We start from the raw sequence: 13098 nt of genomic DNA, 5'->3' as shown, positions 1-13098 counted from the left end.
ATGAATTAAAATCACCAAGTTATTCAGCACAATTCAAAATGAAAAAGCTGACATATCATTTATTGCAAAGGCCACAGCTATAATGGGAACGTCATTGTTTCCCTTTCTGCTGGTCTCACACATTCCTTTTAATCTTGATTATTTGTCACCCTGTTAGGGACTTCTTATGGTAATGAAATCTTTTGTCAGTGATGTAACCAGAGCCTTTTGCTGCATTTTTCCTTCCTACATAAGTTACAATTGCAGTTATAAACACTGTGGAGGTTTTTTCTGAATCACACAATTGCAGATTGTTTGAAGGAAACACACATTCCTGGCCGTTGCTAGGTGGCAAATGCTCTTAAAGATTTTGCAGGCTAGAGATTTCTTCAAACCTTTAATCCTCCATATTTATTTTATAACCCATAGGAACTGTTAAAAAACAACAAAATGCCTCTGAGTGCTAGGATGATTGTAGATTTGAAAGCAGTAAGAGATTTGGCATCAAAAGCTTATTCCCGATCCTAGCTAGAGGTCAGTTTAAGACTTTCATGAGGGTTGATTATCCTGTATCTCCATATTGCAAGGCTGCTCATGCCTTCTTCTACAACTGGTGTTAGCTCCTGTTTAGAACAAGGTCCTTGATGTAATGGATAAGCCTCAGCCACAGTCCTTTGAAAAATATGTACATGCAAAAGAACTTCACAGACTGCAAGGAAAGAAGGCAAAACTTTTGCTTAACATCTGGGAACTGATCATCTGGGAGATTTTGCCTGAGATGTTACAGCAGTACTGAGTTTCAAAAAGTATAGCAATGCATTGATAAATCTATATAGTGCTTGTCTGAAAAGAATCCTTCACTCTACTGTTCCTAGGGTATGATTTTACAAAACTGCACATTCATTCCTACTTACAGGTCATGTTGAAACTGTATTTTCAGATGTCCTTTTGAAATAAGGCCAAATTCACAGCTGAAGCTAAACTGATGAGACTTTCCACTTCCAAAAGCTGTCACACCAATGTCAGTGTTAGACTCAAGTCTATATTTCAGTAATATGTATTAAAGGACAGCACAAGGAAGCTCTAAATACAGAAAAAAAAAAAAAAAAACCCCAAAAAAAAAACCAACCCAGGCTTTATTACAGAGCACCTTCAGCTTCTTCTGCAACACATAGTACCTATTTTAAGGCTCAGCATATTCATTTTCAAGCAAAAGCATGGGTCTTACAATGGAAATCTTGGGTAACTCTAGCAGTATCCATTATATATTACCCACTACATCTTTTCTTGCCAATAAAGTCTCATATTATCATTAAAAAAGCAAATTTTTACAGAAAATTGTTCCCTTGCCCTTCCCTACTTCAGACACACATCTTCTACAACTGCAGGTGGCTTTGGTAGGAAACATCAGTGAAAAAGTGGAATATTACCTTCAGACCCTGACTTTAATGTTCTTTCTTTAATTTTGATTGGTTGATTAAAGCTTCTGTGCTCTTTGTGTTCAGCATGATATGGGAAACATATGTTTTGTGCCTAGATGTGTTCTCAAAAACTGCCACTTATTACAGAAGTCTCTTGATGGTGCTGGGAGTGATGAAAAACACTGTGTCCTTAGACTTCCTGGAGAACTAGCACAGGTAATTGTATTCTTTTGAGCTCTGTAAAAGAGGCAGTGAAGCCATGGTGGGCTATCAGCCTCTGACCATCCAAAAAAGGTTCCTCATTTTCCTTAGACAAAACGGGGACAGAAGCTTTTTGGAGGTGTACCACATTTGGTAGCATGGCCAAATAGCTGTTACTTGCTGAAGATTTTGACAGCTAACACCTTGTAAATGTAAAGGGAAAGAGAGCTTGAAATCACCCTCTGGCTGTATGGGAACTGATATTATATATATGTTGAATATATATATTATTATTATTATATCAAGACTCTGGAAAACCTTCAGATAAAAATAGACACAAGCTTGTAGTCCTTCAGATACATCTATCCATTATTTTTATATCCCCTCTTCTTCATAGTTTTTGTAATGACTGTTGCAATCCCACTGTGAAACTAGTAAATTCATAAAATGACAAATATAGTCACTGTAGAGTCACATAAAATGCTCTCTATGTAAGAAAAAAAAAAAAAGTAGTCTTTTTACTATGGGGCATGAAGCAAACGTAAAAGATTGATTGTTTTTATAAAGAAGTAATGTACTTTGGAGTTAATAACCACTAATAATCAGGATTAGACATTTCATGCAATGCTTGTCTCCCATCTTTTGACATTTCTCAAAAGCCTAAATTTTTTAGCCATCTTTAAAATTACTGATTTCACAAGCTGCCTGCAAAACATCCCCACTGAAAAAAAAAAAAGAAATATGACTTTGTCAAATTTTAGAGGAAACTAGAGGCAATCGAGGGAAAAGCTTAATCTTAAAGTGGATTTCTAAATTTCATCTGGAAGGATGATTGATGTGCTTTCCCCTCCCACACTGCTATAACTTTAATCTCACCTAGAGGAAAGAGAAAGGGAGCAATCTGACACGTAGCCCACTCAGCTCTCCTTTCCAGACTGCAGCTGGGAGATAAGGAAGCAATGGAGGCACTGCTTCCTTTCACCCCTGGATATTTGGGATGCTCTCAGTGGGAGGATAGAGACCAATTACCCTTTGTAATTCATCCTCAAAGTGTTAATAATTTATCTAATTCCTATATCTTATTCATTTTAAGTATGTGTTGAAAAGCACTCATTATCAAAATTGACTAAAAAGCCCTCTGATCCCATCCGCTGGCCTTTGCTAGTATTTCCCTGTTCTCCCTGCAGTTTGTGCTTCCTAGACCAACTGCTCCTTGTGGACAGAAACTGCTAAGCTGCTCTTCACAGCTCGCAAGTCCAAACCCGTCTTTGCTGGTTAAATGGCAACTGCTTTGCTGCATATGCCTCAACAGCACATATGGAACTATAACCTGCTTCCTAAGGAAGATTTCTCCAGTGGAAAAGGCTTCTGTGTTCACTGCTGAACCTTATGCTGGTCAAAATGACCAGATTAGCAAAAGCATAATTTAAACGTTTAAGTGTTACCGATCTTGTTTTGCTTTTTTTGTGTGTTCCCTGGCCTGTGCCAGGGAACACACACATCTTAGCTAAGGTGCCAGCTGCTCCATCAAACTGAGGCTGACTGACAGCTTCTTCAAACAAGCCATGGCACAGGTAGCATAGGATGTGCTTAGTACGCTCATTAGTACGTTTCATATAATTCTCATCAAAGCTAAGAGGTCAGCATCCACGGTGAGAGGCTTAACTACACATAAAGGCTCAAACCAGCCATCCTTGACAGAATGTCAGAGCGTGGGGAACAGTACTTTTGTCTGAGAACTTTGGCACAGCACTGTGCTAAGTAGTAATGCTGTCTCCCACAAAAGCTACTTCAGATAGGAACAATTAAAGTGAAGAGCTGGATGAGGGAAAGCTGGCTTATATTCTGTGTAGGAACCTGTCACGAGTCATAGGACCAAAGCTCATGGGAGATCGTGGACAGAGAAACAAGTGTCACGTCCTTGAGTGAAGTCTGGAAACAACACTAGGACCAAATTGACATGTTCATAATGCCATGAGGATATGAATCACTTCCTTCCCCTTGACCACTGACTAAGTTATGAAGTTAGAAATCCAGTCCATTAGGCATTACTCTTGTCCTCCATACTTCAAGTGCTTTGCAGGTTCAAAGGCAGAGTTGAACAGTGATAACGCAAGTGATAACTCAAGTGGAAACATGAGACTGCCATGGCCAGTGGGTGGTCCTCACACCCTGCAGCCACAAGGGATGTTCTTTTTGGGGTGATGGGCTACTGCTTTTGTGGGCTGATGATGATCGTATGCAAAATGTTCTACTGCTGTGCACTGCACAGCGTGCTCCCTGAGGTATGTGTTGGCATGCCAAAGGTGTGGTTGCAATCTATCATACTGGCTCATTCAAATTGTCTTAACATAATTAAAAAGCTCAATTAAGCTCCAGGCTATGATGTTTGACGAACTCCTCAAGGTGTCTTTAAAGATATTAGTCTGCAGCATGCTAGTGCAGTGTTTTATTAAAAACATTACAACATGCTCTCTGTTTGCCTAGCACAGGATTCCAGAAGCAGAGCTGTAGTTTCCATGCTTAAAACTGGAAGCACCTGAGAAGGATAATTGGGAGAGCTAGACAGTGTTGTCACTAGCACCACCCACTAACACTGCTTCTCGAGTGAAAAAAAAATGCAAGCAGTAAAACAAAGTGGTAGATTGGGAACAGGACTTCTGTCTGCAGAAAGGCATTGCAAAGTTCACTCAATTTGTCCACCAAGTGTAAGAAATTATCTTTAAACTATTTTTGCCACTTTTAAACTCAATGTTTCTTCTTTAAAAAAAATAGGCTACAATCTTCAAAATTAATCATTAACCTCTGTTACTAACGCTGCTCTGAATGAGAATATGTCATTCCTGGAATGTCTGATCTGTTATTGTGTTGAAGACAACAGGCAGCTGTCTTTGAAATTAAGTGACACAAATTCTCAAATTATAAACTGTGTGTGCATCCAAGTGTTCATGTCCTTCGAGTGCATTTCTGATGTGAATCATAGATTTGCATTACAGCAATATTCATAAAATAGTAAATAAGTGAGAATTACAGGGGGAAGAGGGAAAAGGAATGCTCTCCTCTCTGGTATTACTGACACTTTGGTGGATGTTTCTGCTCACAATCCAGAACTGTCCTGTAGCAGTGTAGAGTCTTGGGGAGGCTGCAACCATATCTGCCCTCAGTACTCTATCAAAATGTAAAAGAAAGCAGTTGTTGCCAGAGCTTAGAATATGGCTCTTGAGAAGTAAAAGAAAAACTTATTACCTGAAAAAGAACAAAAGGTGTTATAAGAAAATTAAAAGTTTGGGAGAAAAACAAAACAAGAAATCTCAAGTGTGCTCTACACCACTTTGATCAAGCATGACTAACATTTATTTCAAGTCTACACTATCATTCAGATGTTTTTGTACCATGGCAGGTTTAAGCCTTCAGTTCTCTCCTGAAACACTTGATGTTATATAAGATGTCATTTTAGAAAATATGAGACCGTGATGGAAACCAATTTCCTGAAGAGCTAGGAATAGGGTCATATCGTTATCTAGTGTTATGCTTGCAGCTCTGGCAATTTTCTTTTTTAATAAATATGGATAAGTCCGTAGGACTCTAAAGGACAACAAATATTGTCCTTTATCTTGTGTCTGCTTCAAAATTGTGGAAAAGATGCTAATGTGCAAAAAGGGTCAGAAATCTTTTCGAAGACATATAATGATACAAAGTCCCTGATCTGAAACATAAAAAGAGCCAAAGAGACGATTACAGAGTTGTGTTGTGCGAGAGCTGAGCAGTCAAACACAAATCATCAGCTCTGACCAGGAAACTAAGTAGTTACGTGGAAGTGATTTACTGTCGGACCCTACACAGGGCTCGCTGGCTCCCGCACAGCACCGCACTGAGCGGCGCAGGAGCTGCTTTGCATCTTGGTGGTTCGGATAACAGCCAGGAGGGCTCCGTTCCCTGCTCACAATCTTGGGCAGACAAACCTGTAGAAGAATCAGCCGAACCAAACACAAGCCAAATCGGACCTGTAAGCATCCATGTACGGATTCTTTTCAAGTACAGGTTACTAAATAAAGTGGAGAAGTGAATGTAGCCCATAACAAACCCCACAACACAAACCAAACCACTTTTATTTCTTTGAATTTCTTTTGAATTACTTGCCTTCTTTTTGCTAGATCAATCACAGATGTTCTTGCTTTAGCACCAGGGCTGGGCAAACCCGGATAAGCACGATAGCTGTTCTCTAAGAGCTGCCAGGTATGGAATACAAATCACCCAAAGGCAGAAAAAAAGCCTTTTCCCCCCTTCGCCGTGAGGCTTCTAAGAGAGAAGCTGATGGCGTTTAGTTTGAGACACTTCATCAACCCTCCGGATGCTAAAAGTAGGTGAATCGTGACCGTAGCCCTTCCCAAGAAGAGGGCGGCTCCCCGGCCGCCTCTCCCTGGCCCCCACACCTCCCGACCGAGACCACCCTTCCCGGGCCGGCCGGTGCCGCTGCAGCCCAACGCCGGCCACCGGCCCGCACGGCCGCCTCTTTGGGGCCACCCGAGCCCCTCAGCCACCGCCTGCTCCGGCTTCCCCCCTTCGGGCAGGGACCCTCCGCCTTCCCCCTCCCCAATCGAGCCCGGAGGGGAAACTCCGGGTGGGAGCGGTGGTGGTGGGACCGCAGCCGGTTCCCTTCCCCCGCCGGCTGCGGAGTGGGGCGGGAGGCGGCGGGAAAGGAGTGGCGGGGAAGGGTAGGCGGCAATCCCCGGCGCTGGCTGCGCGGAGGGGCGGGAGGCGAGCAGGCGGGAGCTGCCGCTTTAAATCCATCCCGTCCCGAGGGGCGGGGAAGGGGCCGCTGAGGGAGAGCGGGGGGGGGGGGGACTCGGCGCGCGCGCGGCATCGCCCGGCGCGGCCGCGGAGCCCCAGCGGGCGGGCGGGGAGGGCGCGGAGCGGGGGCGGCGGCCCGGGGGCGGGGCGGCGTGAGGGGAGCGGCGGGCACGGGCTGCCCGTGCGGGAGCGCGGCGGCGGCGGCGGCGGCGGCGGCGGCGGCGGCGGCGGCGGCGGCGGCGGCGCGGCTGGAAGGGGTGTCCCGGCTCGGCTCGGCTCGGCTCCCCCGCTATGGCCACGTCCCCGTGCAGCAGCAGTGGCGTCTCCTCGTCGTCCTCGTCGGGGCTGGGCGCGGACGCGGGGCTGGAGATCCGCACGCGCTCCGTGGAGCAGACGCTGGTGCCGCTGGTGTCGCAGGTAGGAAGAGCGCCACGGGAGAACGATTTCCCACCCCTTTACCCCCACAACCTCTGGGAGGCTCTGCTCGGCCGCCGCCGAAGTTTGCTCGCTCGGGTCGCGGCGCTCCGTAGCCCCCTGTCTCCGGCCGCGCCGGTGCTCTGAGCCGCGCCCCCTCCCGCCCGTCCCGGGGTCCCGCCGGCCGCGGGCGGCTGCGGGAGCCGTGTGGGTGATGCTGCTCGCACGTCCGTCCCCGAGGAAGACTCCGAAGTTCCCCGCAAGGTCGCGGGGGAGCGTTGCGTAACGCCGGGCGCTGCGGTGCCGCCGGCGGTCCGACCCCGGGACGCCGCGGCGGGCGGGGGGCGGAGGGACTGCCCCGCCGCCCGAGCGCTGCCGGCTTCCCGAGCCTCCCGCCTGCTGGCTGCCCGCGTGGGAGCGCGCTCCTTTCCTCCCAGCTCGGCGCCGGAGAGAGCGCTCGTCTTCCAGGGGCTTTGGCGGAGCTTTGTGTTTTCGCGGTCTGGCCTGAGCGTTGCATTGATTGGAGCTCCTGCTGCACCCCGGGGTAGTGCCCGGTTTTTAAGAGGTTCGATAATGGGCAAACGTCTTGGTGACCTTTTAGCAGGTCCCGCACAGTGCCAAATGACCTTAAAACCCACCCAAATAGGGTTTTACATTGCTCTGCTAAGTAATCATGTGCCAGTCACTTTGGCGTTGTTGTTTTTTGTTATTGTTGCTGTTGGGGTTTTTTCTTCAGATATTTAGTTACAAAATTGGCGTTTAACTTACTTATTAGAATTTTCTTTCTTAAAAAATAATGTCTGAAAATAGCAGTGTTTACTGTGTAGGGTTTTTATGCTTTGAGCACTGATCAATAAAGTTAGCAAGTCAAAACCTATCTATACAAAATTATTAAACAAGATGTAACAGCTATACAAAAATTACTAGTTCTGGTGAGGTCAAATTGTGTTTATATCCCTCATAATCTATCTGGAAACAAGCTGTGGTAAGCCTTGTTTTGCATTTCTGTGTCTGGGCTTCAGGGAGGGTTTCTGATGGGTAATTGTGTTTCTGTACTCATCATGGTAATGTGTGGGTTTTTTTCTGTTTGGAGACGTCATAGTCAGTACAGCAAAGCCTTTCAAAGAGACTGAACCACTTTTTCCAAGGCAAAGTAAAGTTAAGTGAATTTTCTAGTCCTGAAACAACCGAGATAAAATAGGGAGACCTCGTTTAGGAAGCTTAAGAGCAGTCAGAAACACATCCAGTTGCAAAAGCTGAATTTAGTTGCATATGTTAAATTTGTACTTTCAACAGATTTATGTGAAGATGCTCTTATTTCTCTGGAGTACTGTTTAACAACAGTGATCTCATTGCCTTTGCAACGAGAAGTGTGTCATGGATAATTTTTCATTGTCCACAAAGCCTGTGACAGCATCTTCCAGAAGGGCTAAGCGGTTTTCACTTCCCTGTATACTGGGTGTCTGAGCGTTTGTGAACACTCAGAGCTCCCTGTTTTCCTGCTGAGGCGCTCCAGACTCGAGACAAGTGTGTTCCTTGAAGCACGAGCGCTGAGCTCTGCTCAGATTCAGGCTGAAGTTGCTGATGGTGTCAGCAGTAGTTCCCTACACCTGCCTGGTAAAACGCCCCACTTACTGTAGTGGTTTATCAGTTCTGCCTGTACCTTTCCATCTGGATTGTTCAGTTGAGATCTCACTGGTTGGCTTTGTTTGGAAACTTACGCAAAATGGTGTTTATAGAGTACTTCTTAGTCTCAGAATTTGCTTGTAGATTCTGCATAAGCTGTACATGCAGTAACCCCCAGGACTTTGTTTTTCTGCTTGTACAAAATGCACTTGCAAAGGGCTTTGTTCCTACTGTGAAGTTAACTTCACAGTTTACCCTTTTGTGAAAATCTGAGAAGCGCTATGTGATACTTGTATACTACTGAAAAAATAGTCAGAATGTTCCTGCTGCTTTTCACTACTTATTTTAAGCAAAGAGGAAACAAAAGGTGCCTTGTCTGACAAACTCACTTTCTCTCATGTAGGGCTAAATCTTTTCTTTAAGCAAAAAAATAAAAAAGCTGCATTGATTCTTATTTAAATTCATGTACTGTATTGTACACAGTTGTAATACTGTAAACATGTGTTTGCCTGCTTGTTTTTCCTCAGCAATTGTAAGGGTTGGTTTTGTTTGATTTTTTTTTTAACTGTATTTTGCAGCTTGGGTTTTTTTTTCTTATAGACTGTGTTGTAACAGAGTACATTTCCTATCAGCAGTGGTATAAGATTCTGATTTTTCCAGCAGGAGAAATTACCCTTAGAGTCATTACTGCATGTACTTATGAAACTAATTAAAATTGGTTTGAAAACTTAGAGTATTTGCAGAGTTAAACTAGATCTGTTCAGACCTTGATGTGGCCCATTTTTAAGAGTGCCACAGATGACAAAGACGACAAATTTAAGCCACAGTATTAAGCTAACACTTCTTTTTCACTATCAACATAGCTGAAGTGTGAAAGGAATCATTCTACAGTATTTTGCAAAGCATGTGGCATGCAGTTCAGAAAACATGGCTTCTGGGGTGAAGCACCATGATTTTCTTTAAAATAAGCAATACTTGCTTCACTGGGATAGGTGTTTTTAGTTCAGTTTTCCACGCATAAATACTATGGCATTCTTTAGAAGTCTAGACATCCTCCTTCACTGCTGCTACCCATTTCCAGTCTAATTATTTTGGGGTTCATTCTTTTAATGGGAAGTTTTTGGCAACTTGTGTCAGGAAGGGTGTTTGAAGTGGTCAGTGCTGACTCATTTAATAACAAGTTATTTAAACAGTTGAGGAAAAGCAAAGAGAGGGAAAAAGCACTTTTCAGGATGTGGCTCCACCAGTGGCTTCCGCAGCTGCCATTCTGTACCTGTTTGCTAGCGTAGGAGCAGTCGGGTACCTTCACAGCTGTAGGAGTTTGCCTGTCTAGATCTGTTCCAAGGAAACTCTGAGAAACAGCAGAATAGGTATTTGTCAAACTTCACAGTCAGGTACTTGGGAAAAAGAGGGAAACTTTGAGATCTATCTGCCCGGAGAAGAGAAGGCTCTGGAGAGACTTGTTGCAGCCTTCCAGTACCTAAAGAGGACCTCTGCAGGAAAGGTGGGGAGGGACTGTCTTACAAAAGTGTGTAGTGATAGAGCAAGGGTGAATGGCTATAAGCTGAAAGTAAATATGTTTGGATTAGATGTTAGGAAGAAATTCTTATCTCTGAGGGTGGTGAGACAGTGCAGTGGGTCGTCCAGAGATGCTGTGGGTGCCTCATCCCTGGAAGCGTTCAAGACCAGGTTGGATGGGCCCCTGGGCAGCCTGATTTAGTGGAAGGTGTCCCAGCCCTTTGCAGAGCAGGAGTGGAACTAGATGACCTTTCTCTTTGTCTCAAATCATCCTGTACTTCTATATTTTCAAAAGAACAGTCACTTCTCATGGTAGAAGGTGACCTGTCCTCCAGCGTCTGGAGTGCAGACCAATGTGATTACAGCTGCTCAACTTCCAGAAAGCCCATTTTGTCATAGACACTTTGGAGAATTATTGTGTGCCCATATGTTACTGAACATGTTTTTCTAATTCTCTTGGTATAGGAGATCCTGCTAGAGGTTTTGGAATTGACTTGACCTATATAGTAAAAAAATATAAGCTTTTAAGTTTTTCTTTATTTTAGCTACAAAAAGCCCATGATATCAATGCTTCTGATTGCTGTTGTTGTCAGTCTTAGATTCTACATGAGTTAACAGTGCCTTGAGCTGAATGAAACAAACCTGTTCTTTACTGTCCTATTGTTTCCTTGCTTTCTCTGAAGCTAGATAAAATAATTCCCATTTCAGTAAATATTATATAACATTATGTAATTTTCTGCCAGTGTTCCATTTTCCCAGAAGTTTCTGGAGTTGTATATTGAAGCCCAAAGAACCCACAGCTGAAGTTTTCCTAATAATCTGAGAAGCTCACTGATGCAGTTTTCAGACTTGAAGGTATGACTTTAGAATAGTCATTGTGTATCAAGCTAGAGGTCTGTATATAATCTGTAAACTTCTCTCTGTTTTTTTTGGGTTTTTTTTGTTTTTTTTTTTTTTTTTTGTTTTTTTTTTGTTTTTGGTTATTTATCAGGGATCATCATGGAGGCCAGTACTGTTTAACATCTTTGTTAATGATCTGAATGTTGGGGTGAGCATAGACCAGCATGTTCAAAAGGCATGTCACCTTCCCTACAGCAAGTTGGGGAGTGTCTGACACTGTGGATGACAGGGCTGCTAGACAGGGGGACAGGCTGGAAAGATGATATGACAGGAAGTTTGTGAAGTCCAAGTCATACAGCTGAGTCAGGATAACACCATGCAGCAGTACAGACTGGGATCAACTGTCCTTGGGAAAACTTTGCGTGGGAATCCTGGAGGACCAGTTGAATGGGGGTCAGCTGTGATGGCCAGCTGCACCTGGGGTTGGTAGCACGAACATAACTAGCAGACTGTAGAAGTGATTCTTTTTGTGTTTGGCACTTGTGAGGCAGAATGGGGTACAGTACCATCAGTAACATGTTGGGTACTTTCCTCTCTGTATCACTTGATTTGGTTGTTTGTTTGTTTTTTTTTGTTTTTGTTTTTTTTTTTTTTTTTTTTGGTGTTTTGTTTTTTTTTTTTTTTTTGTCTGGACATTAGCAGAGTTTACCGCAGTCTACAGCTACCCACCTAATGGCAGGTATGGAGAAGACAGAGATAGACTGATCCCAGGCATGTATGGTGACAGAAGTTGGAACATTGGAAAGTCTAATGAGATAGAAGAGAAGGCTTTTATAAATGTAAGGGAGGCCAAACACTGGATGAAGTGTGCAGAGCTCCTACAGAGTCTGCAGTTTTGGAGATGTTCAGAATGGATAAGACTATAAACTCCAAATGGACATGGTTTGAGAACGGAACTAGGGTAGATGATCCTGGAAATTGCTTTCATCATAAGCAAGTCAGATTTTTTTCATAGATGTCTGTTTTGTAATCAAAAGTACATGCTGCTGAGGAGTAATGGTCAGCTCTTTCCTGTCTGTATCACTTTGATCTGCAGTGATTTTTTTGTTCTGACATTTTGTTCCCTGGTCAGTGCTGCAAGATGTTTCTGCAATTCTGTAGTCAGGTCTTATCTTTACTGTTCCAAATAAATTGGGATCACCAACAAATCTTTATCATTTTATTACTTGCTTATCTCATCTCTCTCTTTATGATGATATATAACAATCCATGTTGCAGTAAAGGTTTCTGTGCAACTCTATTAAAGTAAGTAATCATTCACTTTCTGGTATCCTTCATCTTCCTTCTCATCATTCTGTCTCTTGATGAGTTCAATATTCATGCAAAAGATCTCCTTTTGTTCATCTCAGAGACTTGTCTGATGTCTTTTGAAAACTGTGGTGTCAATTTTGTTTCCTGTTTTTTTTTTCCAGTGGGTTGCCTTCGTATCCATGTAATTGGTGATGTCTACAGAAAAATCTGGTTGTTTTGTGAGGCAGTAATTCCTTTAAAAACAGCTTTGTCAAATCTTTGCCAATATGTCATATTTATTTAGGTGTCCACTACTTTTTAACTTTTTGTATTGATTTGACAAGTATAAATGTCAGGGCAACATTTGTACCTCAACTGTTGACCTGGTTTTACGCAGGAGATTGCATGAGTAAGTTGATGAAATCCATTGTATCTTTGAGCCCCTTGAAATCTTAGTGAATAACATCCAATGTTGGCAAGTTGTTCCAGTTCATTTTATCTAACATTTTCATGTCATATTTTGCATATCACATTGATTCCACAGAGGTACATTCTGAAGTAGGGATTGCTTCACTTTCTTTTGCAGTTAAGCACAATTATGAATAGCTGCTCTGCTCTCTTCTTATTTTCTGTCAAAAGAATACAGCAGAACTGTGGTAAGGAAGTAACAGAGTACATCAGGGTTATAGCTCCTGAAGAAATGGACTAAAATAGCTGGTACATTGCTGTGGAATTGATGTTATTCTCCATGGAACTGAAAAAGCATCTACTGTCCAAGAGAGAGATTTAAGAGAGGTGTAAAACTGCAGACATGGAGTTCAGTGTGCTACTGTCAGTGGTACTGACACTGGCCTTTGGATTTTGTTAGTAGGCTAGCAGTGTTTTTGGGGAAGCTGTTTTGTGGATTTTCTGGCTTGGAAGTCCTCAGATGGCTTCTTCAAATACATCAATAACAAAAGAAAAACTAAGGGGAATGTGAACCTGTTGCTAAATGGAGGCGGGGCCCTGGTAATAGGGG

At 43.4% G+C, this 13098-nt stretch overlaps 1 protein-coding gene across 1 annotated transcript in view; it reads left to right on the top strand.

The window, feature by feature from the left end:
* Nucleotides 1–6628: 6628 nt before the first annotated feature.
* Nucleotides 6629–13098, top strand: part of CTNNAL1 (catenin alpha like 1) — a 57885-nt gene continuing 51415 nt past the window's right edge. The window contains exon 1 of the mRNA XM_059856044.1: nt 6629–6809. Coding sequence (XP_059712027.1) covers nt 6684–6809 — 126 coding nt within the window. The 5' untranslated portion in view covers nt 6629–6683. The remainder of the gene's footprint in view (nt 6810–13098) is intronic.

The sequence above is a fragment of the Haemorhous mexicanus genome, chromosome 1 (genome assembly GCF_027477595.1).
Source record: "Haemorhous mexicanus isolate bHaeMex1 chromosome 1, bHaeMex1.pri, whole genome shotgun sequence".
NCBI classification, from domain to species: Eukaryota; Metazoa; Chordata; class Aves; order Passeriformes; family Fringillidae; genus Haemorhous; species Haemorhous mexicanus.
The sequence above is the reverse complement of the archived record's forward strand: the minus strand, read 5'-3'. Positions and strand labels throughout refer to the sequence as shown.